Source organism: Capra hircus, chromosome 17, assembly GCF_001704415.2.
Source record: "Capra hircus breed San Clemente chromosome 17, ASM170441v1, whole genome shotgun sequence".
Classification (NCBI taxonomy): Eukaryota; Metazoa; Chordata; class Mammalia; order Artiodactyla; family Bovidae; genus Capra; species Capra hircus.
The window spans coordinates 4920487-4941341 of NC_030824.1; the positions used below are offsets into that span (position 1 = coordinate 4920487).

Here is a 20855-nt window from a genome sequence, read left to right on the forward strand (position 1 = left end):
AGCCAACGTCCTCCCTGCTCTATGAGAGGGCGCCCTGCAGTCCCTACGCCACGGGCCCCTCACAGCGAGCTCAGGTCAGCGCGGGGAGGCTCCTCTGTCTTCTTCCTGATGATCTCGAGGTCCTCGCAGTCCTGGTAATCTGGCTCCTCCCGAAACACCCAAGTGTCCATGGGGAGCTGCATTAGCTTTTCTACAGGAAACCAGTGGATGGAGGTGTCGTTAAATACGTCCATGTACCTTGGGGTCTGAGGGAACGCCAGCTCCTCCAGGCCTGTCAGAATCTGAGCAGAAAGATCCAGAAGTGAAACAAACTTGACAGGCCCAGTAAGCCCCACCCTCCCGAGTTAGAGTCCTGGTTTACTCATCACTCCAACGTTACTAAGGAATAAGGTGTTTTTAGTACTTAGTGCAGTGAGTTGGAGTTCCCCAAGGACAGTGTGTAAGTTGGATCAGATAACGAGAAACAGAGGAAATTAAGGGAAAACGCGGAGATGCACTCAAACGTAGCTTTCTGGACCACAGACCCTCGCAAGCACCCACCACTACTGGGAAAGACAGGATTCTCCACAGTAACAGAGACAGTACAACTTCCCCGGCTGTCCACCCCAGCCCCTCCACTCAGGCAGATACCTTTGCAACATATGGGTAATGTTTATGCAGAATCCTTGTCAACAACCTAGAAACCAAAATTGTTGAAAACATGATTAGGCAGTACGAGACCAGGTTCATTCCCCTTAGGACACAGAAAGGCAAGATGACTTGAATTAGAGCAAGAAATCTTTTCAAATGGGGATGTGCGTAAATGCCCCCGTCACTGCCCGTCTCGTTAGGGAGAAACGACAGTGCGTGTGAAGCAGACCAAGGATACTGTGTTAGTTGTAAGAAATGACTGTTTTCCCCCATCTAGAAAAGCCATCCCTGCCGCCCTAAGGGAAGGGAGAAATTATTTGCAGAAAGACACCCTGCTTCCCAGCGTGACCCAGACTGACATCTCGCAGCCCAGCCCTGTCCAGGGGGGACTTGAGGACCGGGTTCACGCCAGCAACCCTCACTCACCTGTCCTCGAGCCCCCTGAAGCTGTTGCCGACAATGACCACCTTAGAAAGGGCATCCACCGACCAGTTCCTCCACAGCAGGTTGTTGTACAGCGCCGTCCCGCAGTGCGGCATGTAGAAGATGGTGGGCTCCCCGCACACGCTCCGCTTCCCTTCCTGGGGTCCAACACGCACGAGGTGAGCACTCGTCTTACAGCAAGGGGGGGTTAACCCTAGCCAGCTGCGCTCAGCGCTGGAAGATGAGTGCAGTGGTGTGCGGGGCTGTCACCCCCACGACACGGCTGCCTGCACATATTCCCCGTCCCCACGGTTAGCGCAGCTGGGAGGACGGGAGGCGGAGGGGGCGGCGACCTCAAGCACCAAAGGAAGAGACACTCCTGCGTCGCTCTGTGCACCGTCCGCGGCACGGGCGACGCTACAGAATTACACGAGACTAAATCCGGACGTCGGAAGCCCAGAAAATTCATGCCTGCTGAACACACGCGCCCCGTGGACGCGGACGGCTCTGGACTGAGGCAGGGCCAGGGCCCTGGGGAACCGTCCCCTGTCACTCTCTGCCGCTCCCCATCGTGACTCGGGCCTTTTCAAACATTACCTTGGGGTGCAGCCACCCCCTCTAGAGAGCCTTCTTTCTGGAGGTCTCAGATCCCCAAACTCAGCCGGGGGCTGGGCTGCAGCCTCCCACCCCTGGAATCGGGCACCTCCCGGCAGAAGGGCTTCACGAGGTGCAGAGACCGCGCCCTCTCCCCTCGTGCAGCGACACGCCCAGCACCGGGCACTGCGGGCGCACAGCCCTCAGGAGGACCGTGTCACCTAGTCTCTCCCTCTGACAGGACCGCACAGGTCCACGTGGGAGCGACAAGCCAGCCCCGTGCGAGAGGCCCCCACGTGCGGGGCCCCTCGTGCCCCTAACCACATACCTCGTTCTCCCCGAGAACCACCAGGCCCAGGGCGTTGAGGACCGCGATTTCTAGTCGACTAAACAGAGGGTCGTACACCCAGCAGTGACTCCTGGGAATCTGCAGAAGACGAGGGGCTCTGTCAGCGTGCGCGCGAGACCGAGGAGGGGGCGGCGAAGGCCGCACTCACCTGGCACCGCTCCAGGAGCAGCAGCAGGAACGCCAGCTGGCTCCTGGCTGAGGCGCAGCTGGCGAAGCTCCCGACGCCGTAGCACACGCTCTTGAAGCGGCAGGCCCCTGGGGGCGGGGCCTCCGCCGGGACAGGGCCGGGGCCCGCATCTGCCTCCACCCGGCGAGCGGCGAGGTGCAGGTGTCCCAGGGCGGCCGAGGGGGGCCCCTCGGGGGCCCTCAGCTGCTCCACGTGTTTCCGGAGGCACCCGGTGATGGTTTCTGAAAGAGCGGGCCCTGCACAGTCAGAGGGCATGCTGTGACCCAGGAGCTAAACCACCCACGGCCTGGGGAACGGGGCGCGGAAGCCTTCACTCCCCAGAGAAGGGGCTGCCGGCCTCCCGCCCGCCACACATGGTGTGCAGCGGCGCCCACCCCAAGCTGACGGCGGCTGATGCCTGGGTGCCCACGGCCTCAACGAAGGGAATGCTTCAAGCAGAAGTCAGGTTCATCCGCGGCCGCGATGTCCATCTAATGCTTGTGTTAACTCATCCTAATTTAGTAAGAGGCAACCAGTACATGCCACTGTGGTCTGAAATACTACTTTTCTAATAAAAGAAGAACTGAAAAGCAGAGCTCTCAAAATGACCTTATGGATTAACTGGGAGTGAGAACATTTAACGTGTAAAAAATTTAAAAACCGGCTGGGCGCCTAGAGACTAAGGAAACTACTCAATCGTTTCACAGGATGGTGAGTTCTCTCCCTTTCTGTCACTGGCACTGAATTCAGCAGATCAGATCTGTATGCAGAACAAAACAGAAAGCAAACAGCCATATGTCTATTCCCGTTAATAAGATACCAACGTTGACTTATCAGCAAAGACACCTTGAAATAAGACCCAGGCTACAGAAGGCTACGTAGAGAGCTGGCTCTCCGCATCCATGCTGCTCAAAGAATCAGTGAACGCTTTCTGGACAACAACCAGAAAGCGGATAGCAAGTTGACCACTTCCACCTCTGGAAATATACACTAAGAACATTACCTTAAATTTGGTAAAAAGCTTTTTGCATGAAAAATTATGTACACTGGGACTTCCCTCATGGTCCAGTGGTTGTGGTTAGGACTCTGCACGTCCACTGCAGGGGGCACAAGTCTGATCACTGATTACTTAAAAATTATTAATAATGTATAATAAACAACAAAAGTCCCTCCATAAAGACTATAACTATGGCATACTTGTGTTATTACCCATCAGGTTTAGGAAGAGATTATAACAGCCGTGTAAGGTCAGGGGAGAGAGCAGGGTAAATGTAAATTTCAACAGCACAATGACAACTGCCTCCGGTGCAGCAAGCAAGCACCGCTGTAAGCACTTTAGGAAATACTTCATTTATACAATTACACTACAGAATATGTACGTTTTCATGTCCATTGCACAGATACAGAAGCCGAGGACCAGGGTTAATGCCGAAAGACACAGTTGTAAGGGGGGTTGGAGTCAGCATTAGAACCCAGCATGGACACCCTGCCGTGAAGCAGACGTCACCCGATGAGGGCTGGATCCCCTGCTTTGCCCACTGTCAGGCCCTCCTCCCACCCCAGCCGCCTCCAGCCTGAGCCCCATGGTACCCACCTAGTGCTGAGCTCCAGAAATCAGAGATAACCAGGTCCTCCCTGTTGAGAAAAAAAGTGGCGTGGTCACCTCTTGCCCTTTTCAGGGCTCCCTAACAGGGACTGCCTCCTGACCAGGATCAGGAAGTGGGGAGGGGGCGCACGCTCCGACACAGAGTCCACCCGAGCCTGGAGCAGGGTGCCCGGGGGACACAGCCAGAGCAGAGCCGCTGGGGCCCAGAGAGGGCGGGGGAGAGGGCTTCCCTGAGGAGGCCCCCGATTCCCGGGACACGTCTGGGTCTTGGCACACGGAGGCAGCTTCACAAACAGTGGCTAAACTTGGAGATTAGCCTCTCCACACTTCTGTGTCCTCACCTCTAAAACGGGGTGAGAACTGCACCCATCACAGAGGGCTGTGGCAGGGATGTGATGGGGAACACCCAGCCCGGTGCCTCGCGCAGAGCAGGCCTCAGTCAGCGGCCTTTGTTGCTACGGACAACCCCAAGGTGAAAGTAGAAGAAGGGGCAAAACCAAGTGTCGAGGCTTAAAGTCAACTGTTTCCACAAACCAGGGCAAAACACAGTCAATCGTTAAATGGACTGAGTGGATTCTCCAATCAAAAGACAGAGTGGCTGAATGGATTGAGAGCATCCATCTCTATGCTGCCTACAAGAGAATCATTTCTGACATGACGGTACACAGAGTGAAAATGGAAGGGACAGAAAAAGATATTCCATGCAAATGTAAACCAGAGCAAAGTGGGAAGAGCTATACTTCTGTTAGAAAAAATATTGGTTAAAACAGGGATATAACAAGACTTCATGGGCTGCAGCAAAAGCTATTCTAAGAGGGATGTTCACAGCCAGAAACCTCAAGAAACAAAGTCTCCAACAACTTTACACCTCAAGGAACTAGAAAAAGAACAAAGCAGAAGGAAAGAAAGAGCAGAGCAGATGTGAAGGAAATGCAGATTAAAAGGACAATCGAGGGCTTCCCTGGTGGCTCAGTGGTAAAGAACCCGCCTGCCGACGCAGGAGACGCAGGTTCCGTCCCTGATCCAGGAAGAGCCCGTGCGCCGTGGAGCAACTCCAGGCCTGAAGCTGTGATCCAGGGCCCTCGAGCCACAAGTCCGGAGCCCGCACGCCCGGGAGCCCGTGCTGCAGCACAGGAGAAGCCTCTGCGGTGAGAGGCCCGCACGCCCGGGAGAGTGGCCCCGCTCTCCGCCAACTGGGGGACCCATCCCAGCCCATGCTACTATTATACTAGACATGACAGAACCGTTCTTTAAAAAGACGATAGAGAAGATCGGTAAAACTAAGAGCTGGTTCTTTGGAAACATAAACAAAATTGACAAACCATTAGCTAAACTCGGCAAGAAAAAAAAAAAAGGCTCAAATAAAAATCAGAAATGAAAGAGGCTACATTACAACTGGTGCCACAGAAATATACAGAATCATAAGAGATTACTATGAACAGTTAAATGCCAACAAATTGGATGACCCAGAAGGAAATGGATAAATGCCTAGAAATATATTTTTCCGAGACTTAATTATGAAGAAACAGAAAATCTGAACAGACTGATTACTAGTAAGGAAGTTGAATCAGTAATTAAAAACCTCCCAACCAAAAGAAGTCCAGGACCAGTTAGATTGACTGGTGAATTCTACCAGACATTCAAAGAAGAATTGATAGGGATCCTTCTCAAACCCTTCCAAAAATACAGGAGGAGGGAACACTCCAAACTCACTTCACAAGGCCAGCATAACACTGATACCATAACCAGACAAGGATGCCGTAAGGAAAGGAAATCACAGGCCAACACCCCGATGAATGCAGACACAAAACTGCTCATCAAAAACACTAGGAGACCGAACTCAGCAACACATTACAAGGAGCGTACACCATGATTAACTGGGGTTTATGCCAGGAACGCGAAGCCAACGTAATATACAGCACATTACCAAGACGAGGGAGAAATCCTACGAGCATCTCCAGAGGCGCAGAAAGAGCGTTTGGCAAAAGCCAGCCTCCACTAAGATGATAACTATCAACAGGGCAGGCCTAGGTGGAACGGAACTTAATAAAGGCTACAGACAGGCGGCGTCTTCACTGGAGAGAAAAGCGCCTTTATGACGAAGAACGCGCTGGGTGAATTTTAAACAGTCCTCTTCCTTCTGCCAGAGGCTCCAGGTGACTTTCCCTGGCTCTTCACCGTAAGATCCTGGTGGGGCTCCTGGAGGTAGAGGCCAGGGAAGTTTGGGGGTTCCCCTCAGGCGGCAGCCCCAGGAGTCTCTCTCAGACTCACACACTAGTCCTCACTCAGCCAGAAGCAACTCACTGAAGGGGTCCCTGAAGTGTTCCCACCAGCTCGTGGCTCTCGAGGCTTCCGTTCCCGAAGTGGGGCAGCTCTCCCAGGCAACAGGAGAACCCTGCCAGCTATTCAGAATGACCTCTGACCTCTGATGCTTGCTCCGTGGCAGCTTTGTGTCCTCTGACTCCAAAAGACGGCCTCGCCCTTCCGGAGAGAGGCCACCGTGCGAGGCTGCACTGACTGCCCTCTCTCTCCTCGTGTTTACGGTTCTTGTGCCTGTCATCAGAGTAGTGGCAGGAGGACCTCTCCGGTGGTCCAGTGGCTAGGAACCCATCTGCCAATGCAGGGGACTTGGGGTTTGATCCCTGGTCTGAGAAGATCCAACACACCACAGGGCAGCTAGGCCACCCACCGCAACCAGAGAGGAGCCCCCGCAGCAACGAGGTCCCGGTGCGGCCAAAAACAAATAAATATTAAAACAAAAACGAGTGGCAGGAGATGAAATAACAGAGCATGTGTACAATGCATCAGCAGAAATTGTCTCTGAAAAAAAGCATGTTTGGAACAGAAATAAAAGGAGAAATGAGACAGTAATATCACTAACGATTTCAGGCTAAAAGACTGGGAACATTCTCAGACACTGAAAAATAACTTTAACTCAAGGTCCTCTGGACCCTTGGGTGAAAAAGGAGAGACAGGTCCCAGTGGAGGTGGTGGGCCACGAGGCATGCCAGGTCCAATAGCTCCTCCAGCTCCGGAAAACGACTGAAGATCAACTGGCTTTCCGGGAATCGAGGATTCCCAGGACCAAAGGGGGCTAAGGAAGGGCCCCTTTAAGATCGGGTGGGTTGGGCGGGACACTCCATGCTACCATCTCACTGAAGGCCCTTCACCTCCGGACAAGCCATTGGCACGGCTGACTCCACGATGCCACGGCGGCTCCTCCAAAGGCCCCATGTCCCGCGCGGCGCCCAGCTTCCACACGGCCTCCTCTCTTACTGCTGGCGCCGTCTGGGCCTCTACTCCCATCCAGTGTCCCGCCATCGCCACAGCCCCTCGTACCCTGGGCTGGGCCGCCTGCTGGGCCGCCCCTACCAGGCCTCAGAGCAGCCCCGGGCCCTCTGCCACCCCTCCTCCCGTGTTCCCCTGGCCCGGGTTCTGGGAGAAACTCCGTGGGCAGCGACTACACGTGCATTCTTTATATCGGAAATACTAGGCTCGGGCCTCCCTGGTGGTCCAGTGGAGTCGGCCCTGCAATGCACGGATTTGGGTTCAATCCCTGGTCCGGGAACTAAGACCCCATGTGCCTCTGGGAAACTAAGCCTGCTCAAAACAACTCCTGAGCTCGTGCTCAGACCGCACAGCACGAGAGAGCCCACGCGACACAGAGCAAAACGCAGCCAAATAAATAAATGAATGTTAAAGAAGCCACAAAGCAAGCAGCAAACACACCACCAAGTCTCAGCCGGAGACAGAGATGCTGCAAAAGAAAACCTGCCCATTCGTTCATTCATTCAACCTGCGTGGGCTCGTCTGTGTGCCTTCTGGAGCTGGACTTAACAGCCATGAAGAGAGCTGCTGTCTCTGGCCTTACAGAACTGTCTCTGAAAGACACAGATGGGAAAACAGGCAATTATACGACACAGCAGAGCTGCATGGGAGGAAGAACAGGGCTCTACAGGTGTGCAAAGGAGAACAAGACTTTTAGATTCCTTAGAATTTTAAGCGACTTGCTTAGGTTTTCGTCTTGTTCTCCAAAGTGTAGCACATCCTTTTCAAGTTTTATAGTGAGATCAGGTAGAGCTGGGGCAGTCCATTCAAAACCAAATATAAAAAAAAGCAAACAACAAAAACCTGGTTTCCTTAAATTAACTGTCCATTGAAAGCAGTTATACTTAACATTTTATTATTCTAAAAAGTTCTTTATATTTCATGCTTCAAATATCCAGCATAGATCATGGAGAGAAAGAAATATTTCAGTAGAGCTTGAGACATTAAGGCAGACCATACATTTTAAAAATTGAAAAAAATTAGAAAGGAAAAATCTTGGTCCACGTTATTTTTTAAATGTCTACTAATAAACAGATTACATTCTCACAACTGTCCTCTCCTTCAGGAATTAACACGTAGCCCCAGGACTCACAGTATTAAGGTTCTTGTAAGGCTCTGAACAGCATCCCTGTGTGTGTCTCACCACTTCCACTCTCTCCCCGTAAGACGGGCGTCGTAACCCCTACCACGCAGGGCCACTGTGAGGGTCATATAAGATACTGCGTCTATGAAGATGCTCTGCAAAACCATAAGGTGCTTTAAACACATTAAAAAAACAAAAACAGCCATATATGACAAACTCACAGCTAACATTATTCTCAACAACATAGAACTGAAAGCCTTTCCTCTACGATCAGGAACAAGACAAGGCAGCCCACCCATTCTAACCACTTTTATTCAACAAGGTGCTGGAAGTCTTAGCCGAACCAGTTAGGTAAGAAAAAGAATCCAAGTTGGAAAGCAAGAAGTAAAATTGTCACTGTCTGCACATGATGTCGCACTACAGACAAGAAACCCTACGAGACTCTACCAAAGAGCTGTCGGAGTGCTGCAATGCTGCAGCAGACGACACTCAACACACGAAACTACGCCGCGTCTCTGTACACCAATAAGGAACCGGGACTTCCCAGATGGCGCAGGTGACAAAGAATCTTCCTGCCAACGCAGGAGGTGTAAGCGGCGTGGGCGCGATCCCCGGGTCGGGAAGGTCCCCTGGAGGAGGGCATGGCACCCCACTCCAGTGTTCTCGCCTGGGGGACCCCATGGACAGAGGAGCCTGGCGGGCTGCGGTCCACGGGGTGGCACAGAGTCGGATATGGCTGAAGCGACAGCACAGCACAGAATTATGAACCATCAGAAACAGAAACTAAGAAAACAGCCTTGGGGAGGATGACGATGATGCAGCGGGAGGATGTGAAGCTCACTTTCTCCCACAAACACATCAAGAATACGTGTCGAGCGATTCTCGCAGAGTATCTACTGAACGCTGGCAGAAGACTTCAGAGTGCGGAAAGGGCAAGCATGCAAATCTCCATGCAGCCAGGCAGGACAAAAGATAAAAAAATTCCCGCACCCTGGGAAGCGCCCCCGCCCCGGCCTGGGGATCTGTCAGAGCCTCGCAGGAGAATGTGGCAGCGCACAGAGGGCTGCACGGACGGTCAGCGCCGCTGCCCCGCGCCTGAGACACGGGGCCTGGCACGGGTCCGGGCTGGGTGCCGGGACGTGGGCTTTGAGACCAGACCTAGGGAGGACTGGGGTTGGCTGTGTGGGAACAGCTGGGACGGGGCTGGAATCGGGTGCCCCCACAGCTAAGGGTGTGCCAGGCCACGTCGTGGGGGGGTGCATAAGTGGAGAGGCAGGCCCCCTCCGTTGTAGCCTTTTCCCCTATGCACATACTCACAAAAAGCCAACTGAGAAAAAACACCGATATAAAAGCCTTACGGAATAATACAAAGCATGCATGATAGGGATTTCAGAAGGGGACGAAAGAGAAAGGAGATCAAAAATGTATCTCAAGAGATTATGGCGGAGAACTTCGCAAACCTACAGAAGGAAGCAGATATCCAGGTACAGGAAGGAATCGATCCCATGTTTCCTGCCCCACAGGCAGATTCTTTACTGATGAGACATACTACAGACATACTATAATTTTAAAAATGGCAAAAGTTAAAGATAGCTAAAGATAAAGAGAAATTCCAAAGGCAGCAAGACAAAAACTGGCGGCTCAGTGATAAAGAACCTGCCTGCCAATGTAAAAGACATGAGTTTGATCCCTGGGTCAGGAAGATCCCTGGGTCAGGAAATGGCAACCCACTCCAGTGTTCTTGCCTGGGAAATCCCATGAGCAGAGGAGCCTGCAGGCTACAGTCCACGGGATTGCAAAGACTAGGACCTGAGTCAGCAACCAAACAGCAAACTTTAAGGGAACTCCGCCCCCAACAAGGCCATCAGACAATTTCTCTACAGAAAGGTTACAGGCCAAAATCTATCTTACAGTGATAAGATAGACTCAAAGTCCTAAAAGGGAAAGGTCTGTAACCAAGGATAGTCTATCCAGCAAGACTATCACTTAGAATAGACAGACAGAGAATTTCTTAAATAAGCAAAAACTAAAAAAATTCAGCAATACTAAACCTATCCTAAAGGAAATGTTAATAAAGAGGAAATCACAATGGGAAAGTAAATCACCTAAATAAGCCAGTAAACAGACTTTTAAAAATAAAAGTCTTCTGTGACTGTGATAACCACAGAGAATGGAGGATGAACATGAAGACATAAAAGAGGCAATCAAAATCATAAGACGTGGGGAAGGAGAGTAAGAAAATAGATTATTTCCCCCCTATAATGTGTTTGAGCCTATATGACTACCAGTGTAAGACAAGCAGATACAGGAAGGGGTTAGCATGAAAACAGGGTAACCTTGAAAAACAGGGTAACCACAGATCAAACACATACAACAGATTCACAAGAACCAAAAAGAAGAGAACACAAGAGAGAAGAGAGTCAGCAACACAGAAGAGAAAACGACAGGGACAGAGAAGCATAGAATCAAAGGGAGAGCAAGGTTTAAAGCGGCAGAAAATGCACAGCTATCGACAACCACCTGAGAAGCCAAGGGACTAAGTGCTGCAAGTCGAAGACACAGGGTGGCAGACTGGATTAAACAAAGCAAAACACAAAAGCCCACGATACACTGGTCACAAAAGACCCACTTTAGGGCAAAGGACACATGCAGACGGAAAGTGGGGATAGAAAAAGATATTTCACGCAAACAGAAGTGACGCGAAAGCAGGGGTTGCCAATACTAATATCAGACAAAACAGACTTTATAACAAAGGACATGAAGAAAGATAAAGAAGGACACTATATGATGATACAAGGACCACCAGAAGAAGATTTTACACTCGTCAACATGCGCGCACCTCATACATGGGGGCACCTGTACACAGAACAAACACTAACAGGCAGAAATCCAGGGACAGCAGGAGACGCCGGCATCCCACTCACAGCAGTAAAGCAACGGAGACATGAAATGGTACAGAAAGAACAGTTAAGACTTAATGGGTATTTCTAGAACATTACATCCGAAAAATACCCCGAGTACACATTCTTTTCAATTGCACATGGAACATTCTCTAGGATTCACCACATTCCAGGGTACAAAACAAGCCTCAACAAATCTAAGAGCATGGACATTATCTCAAGCATCTTCCCTGACCAAAATGGCACGAAACTAGGAATTAACCACAGAAAAAGGAATGAGGAGAAAACAAACTGCATACACGAGGACGGAACAACAAGCTACTAAAAAACTAACGGGTCGACAATGAAATCAGAGAGGAAATTAAAGAACACTTTCAGACAAATGAGAATGAAAGCACAACCACACAAAACCCGTGTGATGCGGGAAAAGCAGCTCTCAGAGGAAAGTTCTCGGCAACACAGGCCTTCCTCAAAAAACAAGAAAAACCTCAGATAAAGAACCTAATTCATCACGTAAAAGAATTAGAAAAAGAGCGAAAAAACCTAAAAGCAGAAGGAAGAAGGTAATAGATGTCAGAGAGGAAACACACAAGAGAGATTGGAAAACACAGATAAACTCGGTAAGACCAACACCTGGTTCTTTGAAAGGATAAACGCAGTTGAGAAACCTCGAGCCAGGCTCACTAAGATGAAGAGAGTGACACCCCAAACCAACAAAACAAGAAATGAAAAAGGAGACACGCCAGAAATGCACAGCAAATACTATGAACAATTACGTGCCAACAAAGCTGACAACCTGGAAGAAAGAGGTAAGTTTCTAAAAATGCACAGCCCATCAAAACTGAATCAAGAAGAAATCATCTGACCGCCAGAAGTGAAATAGAGTCTGTAATTTAAAAACTCCCTACAAAGAGAAGTCCAGGACCAGAGGCCTTCAAAGGTAAATTCTACCCAACACGAGAAGAAGAACTGATCCCAATCCTTAGGTGAAGTGAGAGTGAAGTGAAAGTTGTTCAGTCGTGTTTGACTCTGCAACTCCACGGACTGTACACTCCATGGAATTCTCCAGGCCAGAATACTGAAGTGGGTAGCGTTTCCCTTCCCCAGGGGATCTTCCCAACCCAGGGATGGAATCCAGGTCTCCCACATTGCAGGCAGATTCTTTACCAGCTGAGCCACCAGGGAAGCCCAATCCTTCTCAAACTCTTCCAAAAAAATGGAGAGGAAGCAACACTCCCGAAGACATTCTATGAAACCATCACTACCCTGACAGGAACACCAGACAGAGACATCATGAAAGAGAAGAAAATTATAGGCCAGTATTTTTGATGAACATAGATGCAAAAATCTCAACAAAATATTAGCTGAATCCAACAACACATAAAAAGATTACACACTGCATCCAAGTGAGATTCATCCCAAGTTCACAAAGATGGTTCAACATATGCAAAATCAATCAATGGGAAAAACTACATACAGACAAAAACACGTTATCATCATTAGATACAGAAAGAGCATTTGACAAAATTCAATATCCATTCATGATTTTTTTTTAAAGCTCTTACTAAAGTGGGTATAGAGGGAAACATCTCAGCATAATGAAAGCTATTTATGGCAAGTGAAAGTGTTAATCGCTCAGTCCTGTCTGACTCTCTGTGATCCCGTGGACTGCAGCCCACCAGCCTCCTCTGTCCATGGAATTCTCCAGGCAAGAATACTGGAGTGGGTTGCCATGACCTCCTCCAGGGGATCTTTGCAGGGACTGAACCCACGTCTCTAATGTCCTCGCACTGGCAGGTGGCTTCTTTACCATGAGTGTCACCTGGGGAACCCATTTACGACAAATCCAAAGGCAACATAATATTAACTGGTGAGAAGCTGAAAGCGTTCCCCTTAATACCTGGAAGAAGATAAGGATGCCCACTCTCACCTTGTCATTTATAGTATTGGAAGTGCTAGCCACAGCAATCAAACAAGGAAAAGAAACAAAAGATATTCAAATTGGGAAGGAAGCAATAAAACTGTCATTTTATGCAGATAATGCAATACTGTACATAGAAAATGCTAAAGACCTCACACAAAAACTACTAGAACTGATAAATTCAGCACAGTAGCAGGGTACAGGATTAACATACAGAAATTGACTGCATTTCTTTACACAAATAAATATCATAAAGGGAATGAAGGAAAAACAACAACAAAAATCCTCTTAAAATCACATCCTCGCCCCCCCTCCACCACCAAAATAAAATACTTTGGAAGAAACCTGATCAAGGAAGTGAAACACTTACACTGAGAACTATAAAACATTAATAAAGGAAATTCAAGATGACTCATGTCCCATGCTCTTGGATTGGAAGAATATTATTAAAATGTCCATACTACCCAAAGTAATACACAGATTTAATGTGATCCCTATCAAGTTACCCATGACATTTTTTCACATAACTAGAACAAATAATCCGAAAACTTAAACAGAATCATAAAAGATCCAGAATTGCCAAAGTAATCCAGAAGAAAAGCTGGAGGCGTAACCCTCCCAGACGTCAAATAACACGACAAAGCTACGGTAATCAAAACAGTGTGTTAGAGAACAACCCAGACATATGGGTCAACGGAACAGGACAGACAGCCCAGGGGGAAAGCCACACGTCTATGGCAAAGCACCACTTGGCAGAGGAGGCAATGAGACACGATGGGAGAAAGACCGCCTCTCCAGCAAGTGGTGTGGGGAAAGCCAGACAGCCTCACGTAAATCAGTGCTGTTGGAACACACCATCCCACCATTTGCAAAAAGAAACCCAAAATGGATTAAAGACTTAAATATAACACATGGCACCACAAAAGTCCTAGAAGATATCACAGGCAAGATATTCTCTGACACAACTTATACCAATGTTTTCTTAGGTCAATTTCTCAAGGCAATAAAAATAAAAAATAAATGAAGTGAAGTAAAGTGAAAGTCGCTAAGCCATGTCCGACTCTTTGAGACCCCCATGGACTATACAGTCCACGGAATTCTCCAGGCCAGAACACTGGAGTGGGTAGCCTTTCCCTTCTCCAGAGGATCTTCTCAACCCAGCGATTGCACCCAGGTCTCCCGCGCTGCAGGCAGATTCTTCACCAGCTGAGCCACAAGGGAAGCTCTAAATGGGATCTAATCAAACTTAAAAACTCGAGCTTTTGCACAGCAAAGGAGACCACAAACAAATGGAAAGGCAGCCTGAAGAATGGGGTAAAACATCTGTGAACAATGCAACTGGCAAGGGTCTAATTTACAAAATATATAAGGAGCTCACAAAACAACAAAAAACGAAACAATCCAACTGGAAAATGGGCATAAGACCTAAACAGACCTTTTTTCAAAGAAGAAATACAGATGGCCAATAGGCACATGAGAAGATGCTCATCACAGCTAATTATTAGAGAAGTGCAAATCAAAACTACAATGGGCTATCTATCCCCTCACATCAATCAGAATGGCTTTAAAAAGTCTACCAATACCAAATGCTGGAGAATGGCACGGAGAAAGGGGAGTCCTCCTACACTGTTGGTGGGAACGTAAGTTGCTGCAGCCACTGTGGGAAACACTTACGGAGGTTCCTCAGAAAACTTAGACTAGGATAACCATATGATACGGCAGTCCCACTCCCGGGCATATATCCGAACAAAGCTAGAATTTAAAAAGATACACGCAAACCTATACTCACAGCAGCACCATTCACAACGGCCAAGACATGGGAACAACCTCAGTGTTAACTGACAGACGAATAAAGAAGACGCGTGTGTACGTGTGTGTGCGCGCGCGCACGTGTGTGTGTGAATACTACTCAGCCATAAAAAAGACACCATTTGCAGCAACATAGCAGGAAGCAGAGATTACCATACTAACTGAAGGAAGTCAGAAAGGCAGAGACCATATGGCATCAGTTACATGTGGAATCTAAAATACGACACAGATGAGCTCGCCTGTAAATCCAAGTCAGACTCGTGGACACAGAGAACAGGCTGGTGGCCCCCAAAGCAGAGGGCAGTGGGAGTGGGCTGGGGTGGGAGGCTGGGGTTAGCAGGTACACACGTTTAACAACACAGCCCAACTGTACAGTGCAGAGAGCTATAGTCAACATCCTATGATAAACGAAAAGAATATATAAAAAAGAATGTATATATTAATATATGATAAATGAATCACTTTGCTGTACAACAGAAATTAACACACTTTAAATCAACTACACTTCCATAAAAAATACTGATCAGAAAAAAAAAAGAAACAGCCTCATGTACAACTGCATCAAAAAGATTTTTATACCCAAAAAGAATAAAATACCTAAGAATAAATGCAACCAAGGAAGCAAAAGACTTGCATACTGAAAAAGACAAGATATTAAAGAAAGAAAACTGAGGAAGACACAAATAAATTGAAACATATTTCCTGATCATGGACTGCAATTAATGTTGTTAAAATGTCCATGCTACCCAAAGAAATTTACAGATTCAGTGCAGTCCTCATCAAAATTCCCAAGGCATTTTTAACAGGACAAACAATTCTAAAATTTGTATGGAACCACAAAAGACCCCAAATGGCCAGAGCAATCTTGAGAAAGAAGAACAAAGCTAGAGCTACCATGCCCTCTGATTTCAAATCTATTACAAAGCTAAGGTAATTAAAACAGTATAGCTTTGGTTTAAAAACAGACACATAGATCAGTGGAACAGAACAGAGCCTAGAAATAAATCCACTGTGTCTATGGTCAGCTAATTTACAACAAAGGAGCCAAGAATGTGAAATTGAAGAGACAGTCTCTTCAATAAATTGCATTTGGAAAAACTGACATCCACATTAGAAAGAAAATAAATAAAACCAGACCACTATCTTACACCATACACAAAGCTTAACTCAAAATGGATTTAGACTTAAATATAAGACTTGAGACCAGGACTTCCTTGGCGGTTAGTTGCCAAGACACCACAGTGCAGGGGGGCGTGGGTCTGACGCCTGGTCGGCGCACTAGCTCTCACACGCGCAATCAGAAGATGGAGCGTGCTGCAACGACGAGCCGGTGCAGCCAGACAAACAAAACTGAGGCTGTTTTCAGAAAGACCTGAAACCATAAAACCCCTGGAAGAGAACACAGGCAGTGAATGTGATGCAAGTGTTTGCCAGGCTGGTTTGTTTCTATTTATCAAAAATTCTTTGGTGACGATATTTGAAATCTAACACCAAAAGTACAAGAAACAAAAGCAAAAATAAACAAGTGGACCTACATCCAACTATAAAGCTTCTGCATGGCAAATGTGACGATGGACAAAATGAAAAGGCAACGTTCCGAATGGGAGACAGTATCTGCAAATCATGTATCTGATAAGGGGTTAATATCCAAAACATACAGAGAACACGCAACAGCAAAAAACCCCAAACAATTCGATTAAAATATGGACAGAAGATCTGAACACACCTTTTTTCCACAGAAGACATACAGATGGCCAACAGGTTCATGGAAAGATGCTCAACACCACTGAATAGTAGGGAGATGCAAGTCAGAGCCACCATGAGTCACCACCTCGTTTCTGTGAGGATGGCTGTATCAACAAGAGAGAGAAATAACATTCCAAAGAAAAAGAAATGCAAGAAGGCAAAGTGGTTGTCTCAGGAGGCTTTACAAATAGCTAAGGAAAGAGGAGAAGCGAAAAGCAAGGGAGAAAGGAAAAGGTTCACCCAACCAAACATGGAGTTCCCAAGAACAAGGGGGGACAAGAAGGGCTGCTTCAGTGAACAGTGCAAAGAAACAGAGGAGGACAACAGAAGGGGAACGACGAGAGATCTCAACAAAGTCAGAAATACGAAAGGGACACCTCATCCAGAGGTGGGCACAACAAAGGACAGAAACGGTACAGACCTAAGAGAAGCAGAAGAGACAGAAGAGGTGGAAAGAACACACAGAAGACCTGAATACAAATAAGAGCACAAAAAAGGTCTCAGCGGCCCAGATAACCACAGTAGTGCAGTCTCGCTCAGAGCCAGACATGCTGGAGTGTGAAGTCAAGGGGGCCTTGGGAAGCACTGCTGTCAATACAGCTGGAGGAGGTGATGGAATGCCAGCAGAGCTACTGAGAATCCTAAAAGATGACGCTATCAAAGTGCTGCACTCAACAGGTGAGCAAATCCGGAAAACCCAGCAGTGGGCACAGGACTGGAAAAGGTCAATGCAAATTCCCAAGAAGGGCAGTACTAAAGAATGTTCAAACCACTGGACAATTGCACTTATCTCCCATGCTAGTAAGGTTAGGCTCAAAATCCTGCACTGTAGGCTTCACCATTACATGAACTGAGAACTTCCAGATGTCCAAGCTGGGTTTAGAAAAGGCAGAGGAACCAGAGATCAAATTGTCAACATTCGCTGGATCACAGAGGAAGCAAAGAATTCCAGAAAAACACCTACCTCTGTTTCAGTGACTACACTAAAGCCTTTGACTGTGTGGATCATAACAAACTGTAGAAAACTCTTATACAGATAGGAATACCAGACCATCTTACCTGTCTCCTGAGAAACCTGTATGCAGGTCAAAAGGCAACAGTTAGAACCCTGTATGGAACAACTGACTGGGCTCGGAATTGAGAAAGAAGTACAAGGCTGTTTATTGTCACCCTGTTTATTTAACTTATACATAGAGCACACCATGCAAAATGCTGGCCTGGGTGAGTTACAAGCCGGAATCAAGATCCCTGGGAGAAGCATCAACACTCAGACAAGATAGGCAGATGATACCACTCATATGGCAGAAAGTAAAGAGGAACTAGGGAGCCTCTTGATGAGGGTGAAGGAGGAGAGTGCAAAAGCCAACTTAACACTCAAGAATCAAAAACTAAGATCACGGCATCCGGTCCCATCACTTCGTGGCAAATAGGGGAAAAGGTGGAAACGTGACAGGTTTCCTCTTCTTAGGCTCTGAAATCACTGCGGATGGTGACTGTAGCCATAAATTAAGAGGACAGTTGCTTCTTGGCAGGAAAGCTATGACAAACCCAGACAGAGTATTAAGAAGCAGAGATCATTCTGCAAGTCACTCAGTCACGTCTGACTCTTTGTGACCCCACGGACTACATGGTCCATGCATTCCCCAGGCCAAATACTGGAGTGGGTAGCCGTTCTGCTCTCCAGCAGATCTTCCCAACCCAGGGATCGAACCCAGGTCTCCTGCACTGCCGGTGGATTCTTTACCAACTGAGCCACAAGGGAAGCCCAATAAAGGTACATATAGTCAAAGCCATGGTTTTCCAGCAGTCATGTACCGATGTGAGAGCTGGACCATAAAGAAGGTTCAGCACCAAAGAACTGATGTTTTCGAAGTCCAGTGCTGAAGAAGACTCTTTAGAGTCCCTTGGACAGCAAGGAGATCAAACCAGTCAATCCTAAAGGAAATCAACCCTGAATATTCATTGGAAGTACTGATGCTGAAGCTCCAATACCTTGGAAAAGACCCTGATGATGAGAAAGACTGAGGATAAGAGAAGGGGGCGAGAGAGGATGAGATGGTTGGATGGCATCACCAACTTAACGGACATGAGTTTGAGCAAACTCAGGGAGATGGTGAAGGACAGGGAAGCCTGGCATGCTGCAGTTCATGGGGTCCCAAAGAGTCAGACATGACTTAATCTGTTTTGTGTCAATCTGATTATTAGAGCAGCCAGAAGAACCTAGAAGAGTAGAGTTTTCCTCCTCAACACTATATAAAGTACACAGCAGAGCATGGAGGGGTGGGGGTGGGATAAACCAGAATAATGGAGAGCTTTGAAGCTACCAAAGTTTTGAAGGAAGTTCTGAAGTTCCCTGGTTCCAAACAGGGAAAGGAGTACATCAAGGCTGTATATCATCACCCTGCTTATTTAACTTACATGCAGAGCACATCATGAAAAACGCTGGGCTGGATGAAGCATAAGCTGGAATCAAGAATCCTGCGAGAAATATCAATAACCTCAGATATGTAGATGACACCATCCTTATGGCAGAAGGTGAAGAAGAACTAAAGAGCCTCTTGATGAAAGTGAAAGTGGAGAGTGAAAAAGTTGGTTTAAAACTCAACATTCAGAAAACTAAGATTATGGCATCTGGTCCCATCACTTCATGGCAAATAGATGGGGAAACAGTGACAGACTTTATTTTGTTGGGCTCCAAAATCACTGCACATGGTGACTGCAGCCATGAAATTAAAGACGCTTACTCCTTGGAAGAAACGTTATGACCAACCTAGACAGCATATTCAAAAGCAGAGACATTACTTTGCCAACAAAGGTCCGTCTAGTCAAAGCTATGGTTTTTTCAGTGGTCATGTATGGATGTGACAGCTGGACTATAAAGAAAGCTGAGCACGGAAGAACTGATGCTTTTGAACTGTGGTGTTGGAGAAGACTCTTGAGAGTCCCTTGGACTGCAAGGAGATCCAACCAGTCCATCCTAAAGGAAATCAGTCCTGAATATTCAATGGAAGGACTAATGCTGAAACTGAAACTCCGATACTTTGGCCACCTGACCTGAAGAACTGACTCATTGGAAAAGACCTTGATGCTGGGAAAGACTGAAGGTGGGAGGAGAAGGGGACGACAGAGGATGAGATGGTTGGATGGGACCACCGACTCAATGGACATGAGTTTAAGTAAACTCCGGGAGTTGGTGATGGAGAGGGAAGCCTGGCGTGCTGCAGTCCATGGGGTCGCAAAGGGTCTGACATGACTGAGCTGAAGTGAACTTGAAGTTACCAAAGACAAAGGTTTGAAACCTGACTCTATACACGTCTAGAAACCGTTTTTCTTCGAGACTCGGCGCCCCATCGCGACCCTAGCATGGCTGAGATGTTCATCTCGATAAAAAGCGCTTAAGCCAGTGTCAGCCACAGAGCAGCAGCTCCTCAATTAACCAATGATGAGGCTCGTGAAAATGACTATCACGCGTGCAGGCTGCGGCCCTCGTGTGAGCAAAACCACTGATGACCGATATCAGCATTATATTTATACCGAACACGAGTAGCGCGCTTACCACGCGCCAGATACTGTTTGGAATGGTGCAACCATTTACTAACCCACTGAACCCTCGAAACAAGCCTGCTGCTGCTGCTAAGTCACTTCAGTCGTGTCCGACTCTGTGTGACCCCATAGACGGCAGCCCACCAGGCTCCCCCGTCCCTGGGATTCTCCAGGGAAAAACACTGGAGTGGGTTGCCATTTCCTTCTCCAATGCATGAAAGGGAAAAGTGAAAGTGAAGTCGCTCAGTCGTGTCCGACTCTTAGCGACCCCAAGGACTGCAGCCTACAAGGCTCCTCCGCCCATGGGATTTTCCAGGCAAGAGTACTGGAGTGGGGTGCCATTGCCTTCTCCCGAAACAAGCCTATATAGGTACTATTACTATTTTCACGCCCATTGGCCACGCAGTTGCAACTGCCGTAAGAGACGTTATTGCGTGCTTATTACAATAATGAGCTCTTTACCTCCGTTACTGAGCGTTAAAGGGGACAAATGCCGAGGCTGGGGCTCGGGGAGACTCCCACGGGCGTGAAGTCTGCACCCAGGACCGTCCTTACCTGGCCTCCTGGATGCGACGAAGCACGACTCCGCCGTCCACCTCGGGCTCGGCTCCCGGGGTCCCGGCGGCCGCCGCCGCCTCCCTCCGCTTCGGACGCCGCGCCGCTGAGCGCCTTCTCCGCGGAGACACGGCCCGCCAGGCTTCTTGCGCCGCCGCCGCCGCCGCCATGGGGCTCTGACGTCACGGCGCGCTCGACCCTA

General features: G+C 48.1%; 1 protein-coding gene across 1 annotated transcript; it reads right to left on the minus strand.

The window, feature by feature from the left end:
• SRRD (SRR1 domain containing) lies at positions 36-20843 on the minus strand. Its single transcript, XM_018061065.1, has 7 exons — positions 20654-20843; positions 3757-3797; positions 2145-2404; positions 1976-2074; positions 1057-1211; positions 631-676; positions 36-281 (listed from the first exon to the last, which is right to left on the minus strand). The coding sequence occupies exons 1-7, from the start codon at positions 20821-20823 to the stop codon at positions 60-62; spliced, it is 993 nt and encodes a 330-aa protein (XP_017916554.1). The 5' UTR covers positions 20824-20843; the 3' UTR covers positions 36-59.

Bases quoted from the DNA above. Each gene is read 5' to 3' on its own strand.
- SRRD (XM_018061065.1), bottom strand. From the start codon at position 20,823: ATGGCGGCGGCGGCGGCGGCGCAAGAAGCCTGGCGGGCCGTGTCTCCG. The intron at 677-1,056 runs GTGAGTGAGGGT...TTTGGTTTCTAG, and splicing joins TTCAGGGGGCTCGAGGACAG to GTTGTTGACAAGGATTCTGC. The intron at 282-630 runs GTATCTGCCTGA...CTTTCTGCTCAG, and splicing joins ATTACCCATATGTTGCAAAG to ATTCTGACAGGCCTGGAGGA.